At 41.1% G+C, this 24,695-nt stretch overlaps 1 protein-coding gene across 1 annotated transcript in view; it reads right to left on the reverse strand.

The window, feature by feature from the left end:
• Positions 1 to 24,695, reverse strand: part of LOC126471204 (KICSTOR complex protein SZT2-like) — a 525,225-nt gene that overhangs the window by 143,844 nt on the left and 356,686 nt on the right. The window contains exons 20-25 of the mRNA XM_050099318.1: positions 21,939 to 22,110; positions 21,666 to 21,831; positions 19,473 to 19,639; positions 18,888 to 19,010; positions 18,533 to 18,788; positions 7,680 to 7,895 (exon numbers count right to left, since the gene is read on the reverse strand). Of these exons, the coding sequence (XP_049955275.1) occupies positions 7,680 to 7,895; positions 18,533 to 18,788; positions 18,888 to 19,010; positions 19,473 to 19,639; positions 21,666 to 21,831; positions 21,939 to 22,110 (1,100 nt within the window). The remainder of the gene's footprint in view (positions 1 to 7,679; positions 7,896 to 18,532; positions 18,789 to 18,887; positions 19,011 to 19,472; positions 19,640 to 21,665; positions 21,832 to 21,938; positions 22,111 to 24,695) is intronic.

Here is a 24,695-nt window from a genome sequence, read left to right on the forward strand (position 1 = left end):
ATTTCCTTGGGTTTTCAGCAAGATCTTTCGCTAAGGTATGACGGTGGTAGTGGTTGGTATGCTTCGCGCATCACTCTTTTTACAGCAGCATGAATCTCTACTAATTTTTGCATGTCCTCATTCTCCCGATCTTTCTTGTACCGCGAGTGCAACTGTCTTTGCTTCCTGAGCATTCTCCGAATTGCGCTGTTAAACCACGGTGGGTCATTTCTGTCCATAACCAACTTTTTCGGCACATACTTCTCCAATGGGTTTAATATTTGCCCATAATTCTTCCATGTCCATCGTACCGGAAGTAAATGAAGTCGATTTATTTACTAATTGGGATGCTAACAACTGCAAGCTGTTCACATAGTTTTGTAAGAGGTGTTGGTTAACGAGTTACACACATCACTTCTCATCCCATCAAATCCCATATTTCACACATGCTCAATTGGAGACATGTCTGGAGACCATGCAGACCAGGGAAGTTGCTGCATGTCTTAAAAGAGCATGTTGAGTTTCATGGGCCATGTGTGGGTGAGCAACACATCACCTTCATGTTGCAAGAACAGGAAAAGAACAGGTCTAACAACATTCTGCACATACCGAGCACTGGATAGTATCCCCTCCAGAAACACCAATGGACAAATGCACTCTATGAGACAGCTCTCATTATGTCTACATTTTGCATGCAAATGACCAAGACTTTTGGGTGAAGACCATGACATGCCATTCCATCTTCCAATTGATCCTCTGACGGTACCAGTCGAGACGTGCACATTGATGCTGTGGCATGAGTGGAAGACAGGCTACAGGTGTGCATACCTGTAGGGCCACAGCTAATAACCAGTTCATGTTGACATGTCTGGGCTCACAAGCCCTCTTATCTGCACTCTGGTAGCTTTATGATCTGCCACTGCTGCATTTACTACATGATCATCCTGGCAGGTATCTGTAGTGTATGCATGTCCAGAATGTCATCTATGGGTGTGAGAATGTTCATGTGACCACAATGCACAATGCACAATCATTGCACAACTCACACAGCACATCCAACTTGTGTGACAATTCTCTGAAATGACCATCCTGCCACTTGGAAGGCCACTATTTGACCCCTGTCAAACTCACTCAGTTGGCTGTAGGAAGGACAAGTGCATATTTGTGGCATGGTTGCCTGGGTGGTTTACACATTTTCACCACACTGAGCCTTGTGATGTGAATGTTCCCTATTAAAGAGTAGACACAGAGGGCACTATGATAGATTTACCACTATGCTATCTGTTGGTGGATGACATTGAAACCCCAGGTGTAATAATTTTTTCCCACCAACAGTGTATCTAAGTATGATTTTTGAAATAATTTTGTAAGTAGCTGGCAGCAATGCAGTTATTTATATCAGTTTTGTTCTCTTTCTTGTGAAGTGGATGCATTACAACATACTGCCATTCTTTAGGAATTGTTTCTTCCAGCCAAATATATATAACAGCTTCATGAAGTTTCTGCATGAGATTTTTACATTTTATTTTCCATATTTCTGCTTCTATCCCATCTTCCCCTGGAACTTCATTGTTTCTAAGTTCACATAGTGCTTTGTCAATTTGTAGTTTGTTAAAAGCATACAATCCTCTTTATAATTTGTTTCCAGAGTCCCATCCAGCCATCTGAAACTGAGATTGGGACCTGATATGTTGAGCCGGCCACGGTGGCCGTGCGGTTCTGGCACTGCAGTCCGGAACCGCGAGACTGCTACGGTCGCAGGTTCGAATCCTGCCTCGGGCATGGGTGTGTGTGATGTCCTTAGGTTAGTTAGGTTTAAGTAGTTCTAAGTTCTAGGGGACTTATGACCTAAGATGTTGAGTCCCATAGTGCTCAGAGCCATCTGAACCTGATATGTTGACATTTCTTTTCTAATGATTCACTATGTCATTTTTCTTGAACTTGTCCTGTTTGAGCTAGTCTGGTTTTATCATAATGGTGCTTTACAAACTGAACGATATTTGAAGTCTGTTTCTGGATTGCTGTGGATTCATGCCACTTTTGTGCAGTTTTATGGGAATTCCGGTCTTTACAGGGTTTAATTCTCTGCTCTATGACTTTGTCACAGATATTATTCTACCTCCTATATTTACATTTCCTTGGATTGTACTAGTACTTTGGGAAGCTTGTAAAGAAATATCTTTAAGTTCTGACCAGCTGGCAGATTCTTGGCTGAAGATGTTTGCAGAGGAGATGTTTGAAATTTGTTTAAAAAATTCTGGAACAGTTCTTGGATTTGTTCACATCCTCAGTTTGGTTCAATTTGGCTGGAATTTAATTAATGACAGGTGGTGATTAGAACGGATGACTCCTTTTTTTTATTTTCACATTCAAAATCTCTTTTCAATTTCTCTTGGGGTGGTTGTATATTGTATTTTTAATTTTCCAAATGCAGTTTGGAGATCTCCAAGTTTCTTCTTGTTAGGACATGACAGAAAATGTGTTGACACTGATTTCATTTCAAATACTTTTCAAAAGTTGATTAGTCTCTCTTCATTTTTACTAGTCCTTTGGTAAGCAAGGTACAGTCCTACAATTGTTATGAATTTGTTTTCCTTGCCAATTTGTGCATTACAGTCTCCCATTAAAATTTTAATATGGTGATAGGGAATAGTAGCTGTAGTTTCTTCCATTAATTCCCAGAATTCCTTCACTTTATGTGGTTCTTTTTGGTTACAGTTGTTTGTGATGCATGGGCATTAATTAATAAACAAACCTTGTGTTCTGATTTGACTGAGAGTAATGAAATTCTTTCAGAAGGTGAAGTAAAGTTCAATGCCATGGTCACCCTAAAAGCATCAGTTATTAAAGGAAGAAAAATCTTTCCATGTTACTTGGAGAGTTTTACATTGTCTAAGGGAGGCAAGAAGTTGGTAACTTTCTATCCACAATACCAAATGAGAACATTAACTTAAACTTAACATGTATATATGCTACGATCTCATTATTTGTCCCAGTGACTTGTGCTTTATTGAGAAGCTCATCTCACCAGAAACACAAGAACTTCATGTAATGTGTAGAAATGCAGTCCAGGTTTAAACACTGCTGTGTCTGCCATAAGATATGGTACACCACTATATACACAGAAGGCACCACATACCAGGCCAGTCTCTAGTGTGGCACCACATCAATGGTGCACATAACAGTGACCTTATTATGCGTCAATTGTAAGTCATATCCATCCACCGTAGTTATGATATGATGCCACAGAGTGTGCTGATAACAGGTACTACATCCTGCTTACACCTGGTGTCAGACAAATAGTTCAGAAATGAACACCCATCCAGCAACTGCAGATTTAAGGGGACAGTTGTCACATTGTCCCAGTCATCACACAGTATCGCAGTAATCACTGCATACAACAGAGTGAGTCATTAACAGAGACAGGACTTAGGTACTACCACAGACAGCAGAGTCAGACTGGAACTATTATTGCATTAGTAAGTCATCATTTACTGAGATAGATTTAGCCCAGTGTTCAGAACTTTAAAATCAGCACTATGCCTTTCCATTATAATCACATAAGTGCTGAGTAACTGTGTACAGGATGTTTCAAAGTCTTGGCATCAAATGTCTAGGGGTGAAAGATCACATCATTAGGAACAACTTTCGTTAAGAGACAAAATGTTTGCTCATGTTACCCAGGGCCACTAGGCATCTTTTTATTATTGTTAGGCCCCTGAGCAGAGGCAGGGTGGAGGCAACCTGTGACTTGCGTATGTAATGTGTGTTGCCTGTAATCCACTCCTCTGGACTATGTAAAAGAGAGTAGGCTGAGCAAAATTAAAGCTACTGATTTTCCAGGTAGATGCAATCATTCTCAAGGTTGAATACATATCATAAGGGAAAGGCAACCACTCATCTATAGTGGACTAATGTGTGGAGCACAAAAACACATAACAGAAAACAGTATTCATACTAGCATTCGTGCTAGGAAGCATCATTCATTTAAAATGGTCAAGTTTTCCCCACACAGACAGTATGCTGTAAATTGCAAATGCAGGTTAGCAAAAACAATTTACAGTCCAATATTTCCATAAGACATCCAGAACTTTTCTGTGCTACTGGCTGATAACAAAGGTAAAAGCATATGGAACAATTTCTGACATGTTTTTCTACTGGTGGAATGGACAGCAATATCCTTCAGAGCCAATGTTTGGCCAAAGCAAAGGTTGCACTGTGAATGTCCAAGAGTGAATGATCACGACTGCTCTTGTTTGCCATATAAATGAATGGTGTTCCAAATATTGTGAACAATGCTGTGAGATTGGTGACTATGTTGTTATGCACAAGCAAATATCTTCATCAATTAATTCAAGGGATATTCAGTAAGACAAGGAAAAAAATTTTGCAGATAGTGTAATAAATGACAACTTACCTTAAAGTAAACATAAGACAATGTCAATGAGTAGGAGGAAATATATGGTATTGTTAAGTACAGCTCTCTTGGGGAACCAATACACAACTTTACATTAATTAAAGAATACTGACAAAGTTTGATGAAGAAGATGAAGTAGTCATTACAAATCTCATGTTTGTGTTCAAGACAGTAGTAATACCATCATTTGTATCCTAGTATATGTGCTCTCTCATGCACTATGTTTAACGGAATACTTCACAGCACCTGGCATACATATTAACTACAGTTCAAAAAACTATGCAACACTTCATAGTATTCACTTTAACAGCTATATGCATGGAATAAAGATCATCTGAAACAATTTTAAGTTTTTGATTAACAGTTGAAAAAATTTTTTGTGACAGATATTTTATTTTTACCTCTGATAAGTCACACAGGTTACTCTGTTCGTTTAAATTACTAGAATTAAATGTTTCAACAGATATTTGAAATTTTTTTTGGGAATGTGTAGATGAAGTCAGTCCAAATAAATACTGCTCATTACAGGTGAATTTTAAAATTTTCCCAACAAATTATATGTTCGAAGAAATTTCAGGTGCCTGCAAGTCTGAAAATTCTGTGAATGCTCATTATGTGGTGCATGTGATCCCGGAGTGAACTGAAAATGCAGGTTTGTTTCTTAATGGAAACAAAATGTTTTTTAAAGTGAAATTTTATGACCCTATTCAATAGAATAGATCCAAAGTAGTCTAGCGTGATATTCGGTTTAATATGGTGTGAGATGGCAAACGAGACAGGACAACACAGGCAAAGAAGACATGGCATACAAATGTTTATGAATATTTTGGGTTCTTTTGTTTTACTGAACTGCATTAAAGACTAATTAAGAGACAACCAGGTAGCTACTATACTAACACAGCTCATGACAGAATCACTTTCAAGATATTTTCATGGAATAGTTTAGTGTTACATTTTCCATATTCCTCTCATTTTATTATGCTCTGTGATTAAAATAACTGCTAGCTCCATTTCCTCTAGAACTTATAACACATGTAAATGTTTGTTTGCAATGTTGCCTTTGCCCAACTTGGCCCATCTTGTTTGACAGCCTGTGCTGTGCTGTCTATCTGCCAGTGCCTCACAGCACTGCTACTCACTTCACTGCAGGAAGACTGATTATTCTTCATGTTTTGATTTCACTGTTAACACATATCATCAAACCAAATATCACACTACATGAATTTGGGATCTCTCTATTGAATGAGGACATCAAATTCCACTTGGAGAATAAAATTATTTGTGACAAGAAATACACTCCTGGAAATGGAAAAAAGAACACATTAACATCGGTGTGTCAGACCCACCATACTTGCTCCGGACACTGCGAGAGGGCTGTACAAGCAATGATCACACGCACGGCACAGTGGACACACCAGGAACCGCGGTGTTGGCCGTCGAATGGCGCTAGCTGCGCAGCATTTGTGCACCGCCGCCGTCAGTGTCAGCCAGTTTGCCGTGGCATACGGAGCTCCATCGCAGTCTTTAACACTGGTAGCATGCCGCGACAGCGTGGACGTGAACCGTATGTGCAGTTGACAGACTTTGAGCGAGGGCGTATAGTGGGCATGCGGGAGGCCAGGTGGACGTACCGCCGAATTGCTCAACACGTGGGGCGTGAGGTCTCCACAGTACATCGATGTTGTCGCCAGTGGTCGGCGGAAGGTGCACGTGCCCGTCGACCTGGGACTGGACCGCAGCGATGCACGGATGCACGCCAAGACCGTAGGATCCTACGTAGTGCCGTAGGGGACCGCACCGCCACTTCCCAGCAAATTAGGAACACTGTTGTTCCTGGGGTATCGGCGAGGACCATTCGCAACCGTCTCCATGAAGCTGGGTTACGGTCCCGCACACCGTTAGGCCGTCTTCCGCTCACGCCCCACATCGTGCAGCCCGCCTCCAGTGGTGTCGCGACAGGCGTGAATGGAGGGACGAATGGAGACGTGTCGTCTTCAGCGACGAGAGTCGCTTCTGCCTTGGTGCCAATGATGGTCGTATGCGTGTTTGGCGCCGTGCAGGTGAGCGCCACAATCAGGACTGCATACGACCGAGGCACACAGGGCCAACACCCGGCATCATGGTGTGGGGAGCGATCTCCTACACTGGCCGTACACCACTGGTGATCGTCGAGGGGACACTGAATAGTGCACGGTACATCCAAACCGTCATCGAACCCATCGTTCTACCATTCCTAGACCGGCAAGGGAACTTGCTGTTCCAACAGGACAATGCACGTCCGCATGTATCCCGTGCCACCCAACGTGCTCTAGAAGGTGTAAGTCAACTACCCTGGCCAGCAAGATCTCCAGATCTGTCCCCCATTGAGCATGTTTGGGACTGGATGAAGCGTCGTCTCACGCGGTCTGCACGTCCAGCACGAACGCTGGTCCAACTGAGGCGCCAGGTGGAAATGGCATGGCAAGCCGTTCCACAGGACTACATCCAGCATCTCTACGATCGTCTCCATGGGAGAATAGCAGCCTGCATTGCTGCGAAAGGTGGATATACACTGTACTAGTGCCGACATTGTGCATGCTCTGTTGCCTGTGTCTATGTGCCTGTGGGTCTGTCAGTGTGATCATGTGATGTATCTGACCCCAGGAATGTGTCAATAAAGTTTCCCCTTCCTGGGACAATGAATTCACGGTGTTCTTATTTCAATTTCCAGGAGTGTATATTAACAGGGACAGCAAAAGTCTAAGAATAACCATACAACAACTGAGTAATACTGCTGCATGACTGAAACAGACAGCACAGTGCTGGCAGGAACATGGGGCAACATGGGGCGAGTGGACATATGGAAATTGAAATATCAGGCCATTCTGCTAAGACATATTGAAAGTAATATTGTACCAGGGTGCAATAGTAATGTCATTATTGGCTTGCTGTCAATTAGTCAAAAATAACAACAGACATTGAGAGATGAGTAAACATTTGTTTGCCACATCTTACTTGACTGACTTACCCTGTCTCATAGAGTGACATATTCCAGTCCACACTGTGCTGTCTGATATTCCCATGCAAGAGCAGTGGTGGTTACTCTTTGAGTTTTGCTGTTTCTGTTAAAAAACACACACACACGCACACACACACACACTTACTCTTCCACTGGTCTTTGTTTTCTTCCTTCATTTCTCTCCTTTTGTAGAAAATATTCGAAGGATATTCAGATGACCTTTCTTGAGTAAAAAATCATTATATGTATGAAACAAACAATCACTGTAAGAAATAAAATTCATACCTTCATCAGGAAGAGATGATTGTCTTTCAACAGTAGATACTGTCTTCAGGTTCACAGCAGAAGTCAGAGGAACTGTAAATGGTGCTGTAAGCAGGTGATACTCTGTTAGTAGATCCCATAAAGCATGCCGAACAGATGATTTTATTTTCAGTGTCAGAGATTCAATGTTAACTCTGCCTTGTTTCCATATGCGGAATTCCATAAATGCCATTTCTTCTGTAAAAATGAACAAATAAATAAATGAATAAATAAATTCATATTTGCCATCTTTCTAAAAAGTGTGAATTATATACATCGGTTACATACTATATAAAGGAACTATATTGTCATATTCCCAAAGGAAAAAAAATCATGTAGAATTAACAAGGCCTGTGAGGCATACATCTGAGTTTGAAATGTAAATGAAGGACTTTGAATTGGGGTCCAAAATTTGAAGTTGTTTAGTTGGATGTTTAATATAAAGAAGATGGAAGTCAAATATTTTAATGGCTCCATTATTTGCTCTTATATATGTAAGAGTAAGGTTAAGTTGTGATCAGTGGAGGCTGGTTCCTAGTATTATATTTATGAATGTTGTTATTATTTTCAAATAGTACCATATTCTTCACAACAAACTACATAGGATAGTAAATGTATTGTGAAGTGGTTGTTAGGCCTAATTTTATAAAAGGTTGTCCACATGAAGTTCGAGGATTGACACTAGATATTAGCCACAGAGTACATTTCTGTGCAATGAATACTGTGTGCCTACGTGTGCTACTGTCCCAGAAAATAATACCATGCTGAGCTGTGGTGGCTTACCTGAATTTCTCTTTCCATCTGCCGGCATAAACTTTTGTGCTAGTGTTCTGCGAGGTGTCACTTCAGCTATTGGTGGGCAGCCATACTGGCAGGGAGAGAGATGAGTTGAAGCTGCGCAGCCTACCAGGCCAGAGGCAGAGCTTAGCAGTATGCAACTGACATTCAGCACATGTTGCTTTCTATGCCTTGGCGTGCTTGCTATTTCCTGTTCAGAAACAATTGGTGGAATAATCGATTGTGTGCCTTTTGAGAGTTATTCACGCGTTGCTTATGTGACCTGTTCTCCCTGACTTCCTTGTATCACTGATGCATGACTTTAGTGGGTCAACCTTATGGCTGTTGGTTCTGTGGGCCTGCTCACCACTACATAATGGAGTGTTGCTCTGGCCTCCATTGCTCTGAGGTGGCTTACTGCGTTGTCAGTGGCTTACTGTGTTATTTTTCTGGTGTCTCACTGATGTGTACTTGATATTTGTAAAAGGTTTTTAAGTGTAGTCCAACTTTCAGGGTGTGTTCTGGGAGGGCTTGCTCATCTTACATATTGGTTTAAACACATTATTAGTTGAAACTGTCCTTCTGGATATGTTAAAATGTTGCCTTTTTTTAAAATTCTGTATTTATTATGGTCCTTACCTGTTTTTAATCAAGTATGTTACTGAACTATGTTTTGATATCCTGGTGTGCACCAGCTATGCATGTGTCAATAAGACTGCCCACCTTAACCAGGTGCAACAGGAGATAATTAATCAACTGATTAGTCATGTAAAGGAACTGTTAATCAGTGCTAGTACTGTGGGATTAGATGAGGTATCCTTGCTACCAGGTACTTACGTCAGGGGTTAGGCAGTGTAGGTACCTCCGATTTTGACAGATATGTCCCTGACTCTTTTGCTAAATTGGTTAATCCCATCAGGCATTTGTTGAAAGGTATTTCAAAAACCGTCTATTGATCAGCTGTTCCAAGCTGAGAGCATATTATGATTGGCACTTCGAACTTCATGCTGATGCCTTACAGATCTCTCACGTCATTATACTTAGTTTGCTGTAGCCATTAATTCACAGAGTGTTAAGTACTTTATTTGGCGAGGTTCTCCAGGTCAGGCTCACCTTATGGGACCTGAGATGCTGCATAACATGAAAGAAGTTACCCCCATGTATCAAGAATGAGTTAGACCTGTCCATTACTGGCACACGCAAGCACATACTGCACCTTTACTTGAATATATTGAATATGTCTAAACTGTAGTTGCTGCCTTGCAGATGACAGTTAAGGAGCACAATATCATTCTGACTATTTTGGAGGGAATGTGACCAGAAGATCGTACATGTGTGGTTTTTGACCGTAAACCCACCACATTCAATGTTGTTTGCTGACAAACAACATGATCAGGGGAAGGAAGGCTGGGCTGATGTTTCTTCTTCTATCAATGGTGCACACCCGCTGCCTCGCATGGGCGGCCTGGTAAAGGTTGTTTTTTGGTGTAGTTGAGGGAACCATTTTGTGCATGAATGTCTGGTTGGGTGTCCCCCAAGACCTAATAGCTGACACCTATGCGATCGCCTAAATTTCTTTTGGGTAAGCCTCCAGTAGGTTGCACACACATCATTGCCAGTAAGGAACTCCCCTTCCTTTCATATGTGCTCATTTAAATCAGGAGCCAGTTTGTGCTCTGTTAGACGCTGGCAGTGTGATCTCTTGCTTGATTACAATTGGTATTTGGAGCTTAGGTATGTGTGTAAGATGCCTCCCTTACAATCTTCTTGTCAGAGATGTCGGGCTACTGATGGGCAGGAGTTGCCTCTGGTGGGAGAGATGTGGGGGAGTTTGTCTATTTGTGTTTTTTCCTGGCCAACTAAATTATTTGTTGTTAAGAAGCAAGAAAATTGGAAATCTGTGGTAAGGTCTGCTGAGATCATCAGTCCCTAAGCCTACACACTACTTAATCTAACTTAAACTAACTTACGCTATGGACAACACATACACCCTCCGAAGGGGGGAGCCGCACGGAGCGTGAAAAGGTGCCTCAAACCACGCGACTACCCTGCGCGGTGTTAAGAACCTGTCTGTTATCTTGTTCTGGGGTGTGGCTTCATTTGGTGAACCGGCTTAGCATATATTCGGTGGTGACATCATCTTCTTTAAATTTCACCCTTTCAAGAGGATAGCCCTTTGTTCATGTCATTTTACCAGTAATGTGAACTACCTTGAAGTAGGGCATTCTGAATTTTATGCCAGCCATTTAAATGTGGGTGAGGGTCAATGCTTGTTAAGCATATGTTGTCAGTTCCCTGATGTTTTTACCAACAAGCTGGTGGTAACCAATCTCATTCATTATAAGATCCATCTGGCTGATGACATTCTCATCTGCCAAGTTACTTACTGGATGTCCCCTCCTTAGAGTGAGTGTTGCACCAGAAAATTGATGACATGTTTCATGATGGTGTCACAAGGCCGTCCACTTCACCTTATGCTTTGCCGAAATTTTTGGTAGCCAAAGGACAAGGGAAGGATTATAGGCCCATTGTTTATTATGGAGCACTTAGTCACAGGTTTAAGGAAATTTCCCCTCCTCCCAATAAGAAGATCTCACTTGATTTATTTTGTCGTGCTTGTGGCTGCTCTCAGTTATCTTTGTAAGAAAGACAACACCTTCGTCTGGGATGGGGTGGGGGAGGGGCGAGAGAGGTAGCAGGCTATGTTCAAGGCTATCAAACTGATGCATCCAAGACTGTTTCTGATTTCAATAAGAAGTTTATCATTCAAACTGATGCATCCAATGTCTGGATTGTGGCAGTACTTCTCCAGGAGGACTTGGGAGAGAGGCATTCCTTTGCTTATGTATCAAGAAAATTGTCTCGGTTAGAGCTCAAGTATTCAGTTTACGAGCATGAAGCCTTGGCCATGTTGTTTGCCCTTGAAGCATTCAAGTTTTATCTTGAAGATGGAGAGTTTGACCTGGTGACTGACAGTCATGTCTTAATATAGGTTTTAGCAAGTCCTAGGAACACTAGGAGGATCAACAGGTGGGCAGTGGGCATCTCTGCCTTTTATTTTCAGGTGTGGCATATTTGAGGCTCTCATAACTTAGTTGCTGATGCAATGTGTCATATGTTTTAGGAGGGTAGTGAGACTACTTCTTAATATTCTTCTTCCTCCTCTGGTGCCCTTGTATGTAGCATCCTAGCCAAGGTCTCCCAACTTTTCATGGACCTTCAGTCCAAGCAAGATCAGAATGCCCATTTATCCCCTATTAGGAAGCAGCTCTTGGCGGGTGTCAGCTTCCAGGTTATTTGTTAAGGAAGGGCATTCTTTGTTGCAAGATTGGTAGGCAAACTCAAGTTATCATTTTTACCTGTACAACTTGTTCATTTGGTCTTCCAACACTGTCATGATTCATTTTCGGGAAGGCATTTTGGTGTCCACGAAACCATCACTAAAGTCTGACGCAATGTTACTTGGCCATTCCTCTATAAAGACATCCAACACTTAGTGGGGGATTGTGACCTACGTAAGATAGGAAAACCTAATTCCAACTCCTATAAGGATCTGCTACATTCTGAAAGTAATCAGTACCCCAAGGACAAGTTATTTACTGATTACATTGGTCCCCTCCCCATGGCTAAAGTGGGGAATCATTATATTTTGGTGGTTGTTGATGCCTTCACCCATTTTCTTTGGCTTCTTCTGACTAGGACAGTCACAGCTTCTGTTGCCACTTACCATCTTTCTAGGATACATTCCCTGGTTTGGGCCTCCCAAAGTGCTGGTCAGTGATAACACTCCAGCCATTGTATAGAAGGAGTTTAAGCGTTTCTGTTTTGCAACAGTATTACGCACATTAGTACTACTCCATATTATCCTCAGCCGTCCTTTGCTGAAAGGATAAATAGGAACCTGAAGGCCGCCCTCATCATTTATCATGGTAAGTCCAAGTCCAAGTAGGATAATTGTGTCCCATGGATTAACTTTGCCTTCAACTCAGCTCAGCATGAGGCCTCTGGGGCTGTGCCTACTACTTTAAGGTTTGCCTACCCACTTAATTCTCCTTGGCAAACTTATGGAGCATTAATGACCTTCTGCCCGATGTGCTTAGCCCAGATGTCATTAAACAGAATTGGGACAGGAACACAAAGAATACTGAATTAGTTCGCCAATCACAAATAAAACTTTTCAATCAGGACAGAAAACTGTTTCAAGCCAAGGTCAGCAATAAGATATTTGTTCAAACTTCAATACTAAAAAAGGCCAGGGAGTAGGAATTTCCAGCGAACTTGCACTGCGATTTGCAGGCCTTTAAACCATCTTGAGGGTGTTGAGCCCTGTCAACCTCCTGGATCATAATCCAGGTACTGGTAGAACATTTAGGTCCATGTTAGCCTAGTCAAGGGAAGTGCTTAGCCGCAGAGGTGGGGTGGGGGGGTGAGGGGGGGGGGGGTGAGGGGGGGGGACGAGATGAGGAGAATGTTTCGGTTTGAGTGGGGGATGTTGAGCCGTGCCAGCTTGCCTTACTTCCTCTTTTGACCTTCTGGTGCAATCATTTGCGCTTGTGCTCTGTGAGGTGGTGCTTCAGCTCTTGGTGAGCAGCTGTAGCGGCAAGGAGAGACAGAGGAGTTGAAGCTGGGCATCCTTCTGGGCCAGATGGTGAGCTTGGCAGTGTGCGACCGGTGTTCAGCATGTGCTGATTTTTGGATCATGGCATGCTTGCTATTTCCTGTTTGGAGACAGTTGATGGGTTATTAACACATTGCTTATGTGATCTGTTCTTTCTGTCTTGCTTGTATTTCCACCGCTTGTGTTTTGACCTTGTGGCTGTTGGTCCTGTGAGCCTGCCCACCACTTTGTAATCAAGTGTTACTCTGGCCTCCATTGCTATCAGTTGGCTTACTGCCTCATTAGTGGTATACTGTGTAATTTTGCTAGTGTCTCATTAATGTGTACTTGATATTTGTGAAAGGTTTTTGAGTGGAGTGTAGATTTCAGGGTGGAAAGCTTGCTCATCTTACATTTTGGTTTAAGTACCCTATTAGTTCAAATATTTTTTTTTTGGATATGTTTAAAGGGTTATCTTTTTAAATTCTATATTCATTATGATCATTACCTGTTTATAATCAAGCATGTTATTGAACTATGTTTTAAATGTCCTAGTGTGCACCACCTATGCACATTTGTTCATGTGTCTATAAGTTTACTGTACTCGTATTATTTAAAGTAAGCTTGATGACGAGGACTTTCTGCCCACACTGCTTTCCTTCCAGTTTTCTGTTTTAAGTATTCTTATTTGAGCTCAGGACCTTCATGCACATCTTTATGTACATTCAATAAGCTTATATTTGCTGTTTATTGTATTGTTTGTTATTTCCCCATAAAAGTTCTGGTAATTTGACTCTAATAGAGGTTGAACAGAAATAATGAGGGCCCTTTCATTAGATTATTTGGGTCACACCCTCCTGTTATGGAAGGTCGATATTTCTAGGTCATGTGATTTCACTTATGTATCTTTGATACTTGTATTTATTCTTCAGGGTGAACTTATCGTGGCTTCTTGTCTTTTGTGGGGGTGCTGACCAATGTGTACTTGTGTGGGGTGGCTGCTGGAAGTGAGCTATAGTGAAGTGCAGCTTGTGTCAACTCACTGCAGCATGCCTTTGCTGTGTGTTGTAATCACCAGTGTGGTGGTTTGATTCCAGCCTCCCTTTCTGAATCTTGACCAGTTCTCTGCAAACATATCTAAGTTGAGTTTCTTGCCTTATTCCAGCCTAAATTGGTGATCATTAAATTATTTTGGGATGTGATCCTTATTTCAGTTAATTAGGGGGCATGGAGTGCCTCTTCTTCTCTCAGCAATTATGTAACTGCCATCAGAAAAAGCTTGGGTTTTAAGGGAGAATGTTTTATGCTTATGGTTTTAAAGGTTCTTATTTTACTTACTCATAATTGTTTGTCTGTTGTCACCCAGGTTAGCCCACTAACTTATTTTAATTAATTGTGCTTCCTTTTCAATTATTTCATTGTCAAGATAAACTGAATTATTCACTTGATTTCTTGTAATTGTCAGTAATTGCTCTTTTGACGTTAAACAAATTGGGTTTGAATAATTATTTTATATCTGTTCTGGGGACTTATACATTTATTGTTAATGATATCTTTAAGGGCATTTCACTCGTCACTTGGTAAAACCATCGAGCACTTTAACTGCTGTTAAACTAGGACTTTTCTTATATCTATTTCCAAGTCCTATCTTCCTGTTGTTCTGGAAGTTCTACATCTGTAACTACATTGCCTTGTAACAAATTTTATTCATTGTGTTTACTGATTGTTTAAATGTCACTTCTTTGCCTTAAAGCAAGCTTGCAGATGTGTGTCAATAAGTTGTTGTATCAGATTGTTAACATTCTACTAATTGATAGTAAATGTAATTATTGTAGTTGAAGGAATGGATGATATGTAATTGGGGCCCAGCCCTTTCATGCTTACCTGGTACCCTTCTGGTTCTGTATCCTGGGGCAATCCATATGTCACATCAAAGGATGCAAGTTAGCAAAGTTAGCTAATTTTCTGATGCATTCATTACCAAAATTGGCAGTTATACATAGAGCAAATGTTGCTACACTCAAGTGCTAGAAAATATCTAAAATGTGTGATTTCCAATTCACATTCTGAGCATTATGCATGCCAAAGAATTTTCAACAACCAGTTTTATGTATTTCCTTTCCCTGTGTTGTATATTTATTGATGATGATATATCCTGCCTTGTAAAGAGTTGAATCCACTGTTTTTTCTAAGTTATGTGAGAGATCATTCATCCTCTGTTCTATCTCCTCCTACCAATCCATTCCTCCACATCATCATGCACTGTGCACAACTTCCATGGTCTGCAGCCAAAACCAGCTCACCAGTGTCACATTCCTACCCCACATACCTGCTCCTCCCTCTCCTTCCCACATGCCTTCCACCCTTCCCCAACCGTCTCTCACTCTTCACCTCCTCTCTACCCTCCCTCACCCCATCAGATACAGCCCCTCACCCCATCGAGCAGCAGTGCTGGCACAATATAGCCAAGTGGGACAAAGGAGGCAGGTGTGTGTGTGTGTGTGTGTGTGTGTGTGTGTGTGTGTGTGTGTGTGTGTGTGTGTGAGAGAGATCACATAACTTTGTCATGTGGGGCCATTGCTAGATAGCAAACAACAAACAGCTGTAATCCCAGAGTATCACTGAGTATTTAGTATGCCACAACTACTACAAGATTCACATAATCCAGAAAACTACTTACTGGACAAAAAATATGTTTCCTTTCTTTGGCAGAATCTAAGAGTTTGCTTTGCTTTCTTTCTTCTTTCATTTCTGGGTCATAATGATGTCTTCAACTTTTGTTTGTTAAGATAGGATGGCTCAAAAAGTATGAGGTGAGTCACAAAGTAAAGGGAGTTTTGAGAAAAGGAATATTTCTTCTAATGATAGAAAGCTGAAACATACATTATTTTCCTACATAATCTCACTGCACTTCAACACTCTTTGTCCAACATTCCAAAAGCTTTTTGATTCCGTTTGAAAAAAGATTTTTTGGTTCCACCAGTAACCAATTTTGCACCACATCAATGACTTTTGCATCTTCTTCCAATGAGCGTTTCATTCAGTGGTCCAAACATATGGAAACTGCTTGGAGCCAGGTCTGGACTGTATGGTGGGTGTTCCAGCAACTCGAATCCCAACTCCTTTATTGATTTGGCTGTCTGTTTGGTAGAATGTGGCCAAGCATTACCTTGCTGCATGATGACATCTTTTTGCCGTTTTCTGTGATGTCTTAATCTGATTGCAGGTTTCAGTTTAGTTCGCAACACATCACAACAGTTCTCACTGTTCACATTTTCACCTCTTGAGGTGAAATGAAGGGCTATCACACACCTTTCATGTTCCAGAACAGTGTTAGCATAATCTTACCAGCTGTGGGTTAATGTTTAAATTTCTTAACTTCTGGTGATGATGTGTGTTTCCAAGTCATGCTCACAGCCTTATTTTCCAGTTCGTGATGATTCACCCACATTCTGTCTACAGTAACAATCTGCTGTAACAATCCATCTCTCTTACGATGACAACGGGCCAAATGTCTACAAGAGATGTCCACCCTTTGCACCTTATGCTGAACTGATAATTCTTTTGATACCCACCTTGCATACACTTTCCAAAAATTTAGCCTGTTGTGTAAGGTGGAAAATGCTGAACCATGACTGATACGTAAAGAATTGGTGATCAAATTATCCTCAGTTGTTGATGATGATGGCATGCCTGATCTTTCTTCGTCACATAGAGAAGTTCTTCCTTGTCTGAAGCATACTATCCAGTCATAGTTCTTGCTTGGCAATAAACAGTTGCAGCTTGCATTTGATGAATAATTTCCACAGGTTTAATACCTCCACAAACAAAAAGTGAATCACTGCCCTCATTTTCTCCTTGGTGCAGATTGATAATGGAGCTGCCATGTTTCATGGTCTGCTACAATACAATGACTAATGTGGGAATAAGTGTGACACGTCGTATAGAACTGTTGTAGACGACAATACTCCAGTCCTGGATACTTGCAGTGTTACCAGGCCCTATGGCAAGAAATTTCCTTCACCATACACTCAACAAATTCCAAATTGTTCTCAGTTGTTGAGGCTGATGGCCTGCCTGAACTTTCTTCATCACATAGAGTTCTTCCCTGTCTGTAGCATTCTGTCCATTCATAAATTAAATTTTACTTTTTGACCTTCCCTTGTAATCTTCATTGCTCTCTTAAATTATTAACACTGCCTTCAAGGTTGCATTTCACTATTCCTTTTGAATGAGTGTTGACTACTGAGGCACCCATAATGTCAATACTTCTTTTCAGGTGCAGTTCATTATGCTTGATCTTATGCCCTTATACAGACTAATGCCAAATTTCATGTGATTAATCATTTAGTCATTAGGTAACATCACAGTTTATGTCTTCTTTTAGACTGTTAACTGATCCATCAGATGTGACCTGTCATTTCACAGTGACTTCCAGTTCAGTAAGGTTCACTATTTCAGTTTCTTTATGATGGCAAATCAGTTCTGAAAATGAACATAATTTAATCACGCCATTACTTCACTGCTTTTTCCATTCAAAATCAAATGGTGTTTCAGGCCACAATCTTAGACATCACTCAAATATCTTCAGAGCATGAGATTGACTTGAGTAGCTACAAACTTCAAAACAGTGAGAGAGTGATGTTTACACCACACTGCATAAACTTTCGATATGGAGGGACTTCCATGAAACAGATGCATGGTGAGAAATGTAGCAGTAGCACAGTAGGAATTTCTGCTAGTTGGGAATTGCATGGTTTTTTTAAGAATATTATATATTATACATTAGTCAAAGAACAGAGAACATTTTTGCTATGACAAAACACTTGTTACACTGAGTCACCAAAGAATGATGTTATCATGCACTATAGTTATGAATTTCTGTCAGAGGAAGAGGGGTAGGGATGGGGGTGGGGTGAAATGACACTACTGAAACCTGGCTTCATCCCATGGTGTAATAATGATGTGCTGTGTGACATTATATATGAACTAACAATAACAGAACAGAAAACTGACTTTTTTTTAAATCTCTATTATTTTCTGGGATTTGTGCAGTGGTAACAGACTGATCTGTACCACAGCCTGAAGTATAGCTTTGGTTGAAAGGTGACAGTTTGGTTGTAATGTGATTCACTGAACTGTATCGTAGCCTGAGACCTAGTTATGTTGAAAAGTGACAGTTTGGTTGTCAGTTGGCATAAGAGTATTGCAAGCTTCAGTTAATTATAAAAATGGGGTATATCAAAATGTGCTAAGGAATCAAAAGTGCAGTAATGCAGTAATAATGCCTCCCTCCACACAACATAAGATGCCATGACCAGTAATACAAGTTTCCAAAAAGGTGTCACACACACACACACACACACACACACACACACACACACACACACAAAATTTTATCATTGCAGGCAGTGCAGTAAAGGACAGTAAACACACATGGTAAGCATGGTAACAAGCAAACCTGAATCATCAGAATTCTCTTCATAGCTGGGTAACACACATGTCAGTGAATCAAAGTCTTCGGGATTTACTTCTTGACTGTATGCATCTCTTGATGGTTTTGGGTACCTTGAATGATGTAAGAGAAAACCAGAATGGTCTACCACTGCTATTGCAATACATGCAATTCCCTTATTTCCAGATGCAGGGCTCTGGTTGTATAGGAATATATCAGTTTCAGGTACTCGTTTCTCTGATGTTTCTAGCTGCGAGTAATCCTAGAAATGAGAAAGAAATGACAACAATACCAGAAACTTCTACTTTTTGAAATTTCATATTTCAATAACTAATTTATGGAATTACATTAAACAAAATACCTGAAAATGGTATTCAGGGTGTGGATCTGTGTACTTTGGAGTGTACAAAAACTGCAGTATATTCTGGCGTAGATAGTACTCCAATGCCTGAATGTGTTCCAGTGCATGTTTTGGTACACTAAACTGTAAAATCAAAGTCATTTTGTTAGTCATATAATAAAGGTACATTAATCTATATTCTACACTATGGAGCACATGAACTCTGGAGGTAAACATAAATACACACAAGAATGACATTTATTATAACTGCTGATAATTCATCTAAAGAATAGTGCTATGTCCTCCTATCCTTCAATAATACAGGCTAGTATGAAATATCTTCCAGATTTTTTTAAATATCACATTTTCATAATCCTGGTTTACAACCTTGGTTTTGGATCCATGGAATTAGTACAGTTCTGAACTACAATCTAATGCTCATAAAACAAAAAGACCAAGGATGCAAACACTGGCCATGAAAGTCTGCATTGTTTGTTAATATAGTTAGATCCATCTATGACTCCTCAATACATCTTGATGAAATTAAAGGTATGATTACTGTACAGCTAGGCAAAACTGAATATAATCAAGAACCAGATTGTGTACCTTCACTATTGATTCTGGATATTTATAGGGTCTTTGTATAAAATGCACATCTTCAGGCGTAAGTTTGCACATTGGATTCCTTGCTAGCATCACAGAAAGAACTTCCAATATTGCATCATCCAAACGGTTTTGAAGAACTTGGATGAGTTCTTCTTTTATTTCTGGACCTGAAGAGAAATAATGCAAAAAGGAAAGCAACACCAAATAATTCAGACTCAAAAGTTACATTACAACAATTGTAAAAAAAAGGAGGGACTCACAATTAAACATATTTACCAATGCAGAAAAAGCACAAAAGAAATCATGTCCACAGTTATGTTTACCTCATACAACAGCCAAAGATGTGTGTGGTTATTTCTTTTGTACACAGCACTTCCTTGTTGACTGTTATTTACAATGAAGAGGTATCAGTGGTAGCATAAGTCTAAATATCTAGCTTTATATGAACACAAATAATATTCACTCACATATGGAATCATTTATCAATGTTTATGTTGTGTTATCATAGTTTTCAGACACAAACTAGCGTCTCTAGTTGCATCAAAATTTTATAGTACCTGCATGAACTGTCTTTATGATACCAAAGGCTACACAGAGCAAGGTATTATAAGCTTAATGGACATAATATAATGTTCATGTTTGAGAAAGCAAACCAGCGCAATACAACAGCATATGTTTGCAATCATATTGGACCTGTATTATATTTTGAAGACTTAAAAGCTTAATACACAAAGCAAAAGATGACAACTGCATTTATAAAAGGCACTGTCAACTTGTTCACTTCCTATAATGACATAATGAAATATTTTATACCAAAAATTATTGGAAGATGTTTCAGAGCTGCCAGACTATGCACACTGATTCAATGGTAGATTTAGAAAGCAATATTAGAAATTATGAAGGAGTCTCAGTTCAGTTCAAAGATGTCTTAGTCAAGAAGGGGGATAAGATGCAAAATGAAACTGTGTGCTGGAGCAGGACCCTAACATGGAACCTCTGCCTTTCGCAAGCAAGTGCTCTATGAACTGAGCTACGGAAGCATAAATCACAACTCACCCACATAACTTTACTTCTGCCATTACCTCATCTCCTACCTTCTAAGTTTCAAATCAGTGCACACTCCATGGCAGAGTGAAAATTCATTATGGAGAACTATTGCAGTGATGGTACCCCAAAAATGAATAGTTGCAGCAGATGCAAACAGATATTGCTACAATAACCCAAAACTGTTAGCAAATAAAACAGAAACTGCTGGCTATATCACACTGTCATGCATAAAAATCATTACAAAAGGAATCTCACACAAAAAGGTGTAACAACATTTAAGTACTTCCTGAATTAATAATGAGATAAAGAAAGAGTAATCAGGAAAAGAAATTCCGTCTCACATTAAATTCTGCTGTTATGCAATTGCATAAGTAAACAAACCACACTGTATTAACCCAACACTGTAATCATAATACCAAAAAGTGGAAGGATACACTGAGTATTCAGTGCCATTTCTGATATGAACTGTGGTTATAGAGATAAAAAGCTCTGCTAACTCTATCTACACAAACCAAAAAACAGTTTTCATCTCTTAATTTTTCAATGAAAAATGTGCATGGAAAATTTGTATAAAATCAGCATTGAAAGGAAACAGAGATGCACAGGACAGTGTCAATGAACACATAAGTAACAAAATGAGACACTGTATTACAAAATATCTCTCGAATGGAAAAAAAATTACACCACAAGTATTTACATGTGTGAAATTTTGTAAATGTCACACAGCAGAGCTACTCAGTCACAGATCTATACCACTTCAAAAACAAATGTGTGTTTGTAATGAGTAACAAACCACAGCTCTCTCTCTCTCTCTCTCTCTCTCTCGCTCTCTCTCTCTCTGTGTGTGTGTGTGTGTGTGTGTGTGTGTGTGTGTGTGTAGAGGTTGGAGGAGGAGGACACCTGCACACACACACATGCCTTGCTCTACTGAGATTCAGTGCAATGACATAAATGACTTTAGAAATTTCACAGCCAACTTAAGGATGTGATGATAATCTAACTCAGCTAAACATGAACCAAGATCTGTTTAATCAATGACACACTCATGTAACATTTAAATTTATTAAACTATCAACAAATATGCCTCAGGTTAATTAGCACCGATTTAGCATGTTTTTATACCATACAGTCAACTGAAATAACTACCTGCTTCAGAAATACCATGAACTTTTAAAAATATAACATCATCAGGCTTCACAGCTGGTGGTTGTGGTGTGGCACAGGCTACTACACCATCATTGGAGCCAGAACCATTAGGCACAGCAGGTGCATCTCTTTCCCCAAATGATTTTCTCCTAGCTATTTCCTCTGCCTGTTTTTGGAATGGAGGGAAAAATTATGTGTATTACTGATCATAAATTCTACTAACTTTATATTAACAAGTGATCAAGTGCTGCTACAATCTTGAATATAACTCACTTGACTACTGAGACCATCTTCTGAAACGAAACTGGGCTGCTTTCTGGTTGAAATGTTTAATGAGGTCAATGATGAGCTTCTTGATACAGGCCCAGGTGAATTATCATCAGTGTCTGATTTAGGAGGTCCAGTGAGACCAAGCTTGCAAGATAAATGCACATTTTCATGTAACCTATAAAAAGAATATTTTTAAAAGTCATTGTAAATGTATATAGCTATTATTACTGATATCATCAGGTGTATAAAATAGGCAATAGATTAGAAAGAGGATAAGAAGTTATACAAAATGCAATTAATTTCAATGTGTTTATAGAAATATACTGAATTATAATACCATCCAGATCAACATACATAGACAAAGTCATTTGAGATGGACTTTCACATAACTACACTCCTGGAAATTGAAATAAGAACACCGTGAATTCATTGTCCCAGGAAGGGGAAACTTTATTGACACATTCCTGGGGTCAGATACATCACATGATCACACTGACAGAACCACAGGCACATAGACACAGGCAACAGAGCATGCACAATGTCGGCACTAGTACAGTGTATATCCACCTTTCGCAGCAATGCAGGCTGCTATTCTCCCATGGAGACGATCGTAGAGATGCTGGATGTAGTCCTGTGGAACGGCTTGCCATGCCATTTCCACCTGGCGCCTCAGTTGGACCAGCGTTCGTGCTGGACGTGCAGACCGCGTGAGACGACGCTTCATCCAGTCCCAAACATGCTCAACGGGGGACAGATCCGGAGATCTTGCTGGCCAGGGTAGTTGACTTACACCTTCTAGAGCACGTTGGGTGGCACGGGATACATGCGGACGTGCATTGTCCTCTTGGAACAGCAAGTTCCCTTGCCGGTCTAGGAATGGTAGAACGATGGGTTCGATGACGGTTTGGATGTACCGTGCACTATTCAGTGTCCCCTCGACGATCACCAGTGGTGTACGGCCAGTGTAGGAGATCGCTCCCCACACCATGATGCCGGGTGTTGGCCCTGTGTGCCTCGGTCGTATGCAGTCCTGATTGTGGCGCTCACCTGCACGGCGCCAAACACGCATACGACCATCATTGGCACCAAGGCAGAAGCGACTCTCATCGCTGAAGACGACACGTCTCCATTCGTCCCTCCATTCACGCCTGTCGCGACACCACTGGAGGCGGGCTGCACGATGTTGGGGCGTGAGCGGAAGACGGCCTAACGGTGTGCGGGACCGTAGCCCAGCTTCATGGAGACGGTTGCGAATGGTCCTCGCCGATACCCCAGGAGCAACAGTGTCCCTAATTTGCTGGGAAGTGGCGGTGCGGTCCCCTACGGCACTGCGTAGGATCCTACGGTCTTGGCGTGCATCCGTGCGTTGCTGCGGTCCGGTCCCAGGTCGACAGGCACGTGCACCTTCCGCCGACCACTGGCGACAACATCGATGTACTGTGGAGACCTCACGCCCCACGTGTTGAGCAATTCGGTGGTACGTCCACCCGGCCTCCCGCATGCCCACTATACGCCCTCGCTCAAAGTCTGTCAACTGCACATACGGTTCACGTCCACGCTGTCGCGGCATGCTACCAGTGTTAAAGACTGCGATGGAGCTCCGTATGCCACGGCAAACTGGCTGACACTGACGGCGGCGGTGCACAAATGCTGCGCAGATAGCGCCATTCGACGGCCAACACCGCGGTTCCTGGTGTGTCCGCTGTGCCGTGCGTGTGATCATTGCTTGTACAGCCCTCTCGCAGTGTCCGGAGCAAGTATGGTGGGTCTGACACACCGGTGTCAATGTGTTCTTTTTTCCATTTCCAGGAGTGTATGTTTCCATTTCTACACATATTCCATAGACAAGACCAGCATTTTTTATGCCTAAACCAGATATGTCCCTCACTGCAGTAGGGACATATTACTAAAAAGCTTTCAGTAGTCCTCATATGACTTCTGAGGGAATAGAAAAAAATTATACATGATTTTCAGTTGCAATATATCATGATAGATTAATTACAAAATCATTTTGTTCAGATGACTTTCAACTTGAGAAAAAGTATGAAACAACGGGGAGCATCGAGTAGTGTCCCCAGCCTCACACCCATCAAATTTCATACTCATTTATACAGCTGAGAACAGGGTAACCTGACAGATAACGTACAATATGCAGAGTACAAAAACAAGTTGTGCCCTTTAATTGTCTCAGAGACAATCACGGAAATGAACTGAAGAGCACACAGCAAACACTGACCAATACAAGCAGGTTTCACAGGAGCATATACATAGTACACGGTGTCTGGAAGGAGAAAGGGGCTAATTCACCAAAAACTGAGTCATTGAGCCTTCAACAGGGATAAACAAGACTGAGACTTTTTGTTTGAATGTGTGGTGTCTGTTCCTTCAAAAGAACAGACATCACACAGATCCCACAGATGTGAAACATAACATCTAAATTGAAGGGCTGCAGTTGACAGTAGAATTCCCCCTTCAGTTTACATACAAGGCTGAGACAGTTGCAAGCTTTTGTGTGTGAAAGGGTGACTGAAAGCTGAGAAAGAGAGGTAGCAGGTACACAGGACAAGAATCTGGCTCCAGAGAGAGGACACAGGCTGCACACAGTGACATGAAGGAGTGGGCTGGGAGGTGGAAACGGAAAACAGCAAGAGGGAGACTGTGGAGAGAGACTATGACTGCAAGGGTGGAGGTGGGTGTGGGTATGGACATGGGACAACAGGTTAGCAGAGATTGATGCCAGGAGGATTACAGGTTGGTGTG

Source organism: Schistocerca serialis, chromosome 3, assembly GCF_023864345.2.
Source record: "Schistocerca serialis cubense isolate TAMUIC-IGC-003099 chromosome 3, iqSchSeri2.2, whole genome shotgun sequence".
NCBI lineage: Eukaryota > Metazoa > Arthropoda > Insecta > Orthoptera > Acrididae > Schistocerca > Schistocerca serialis.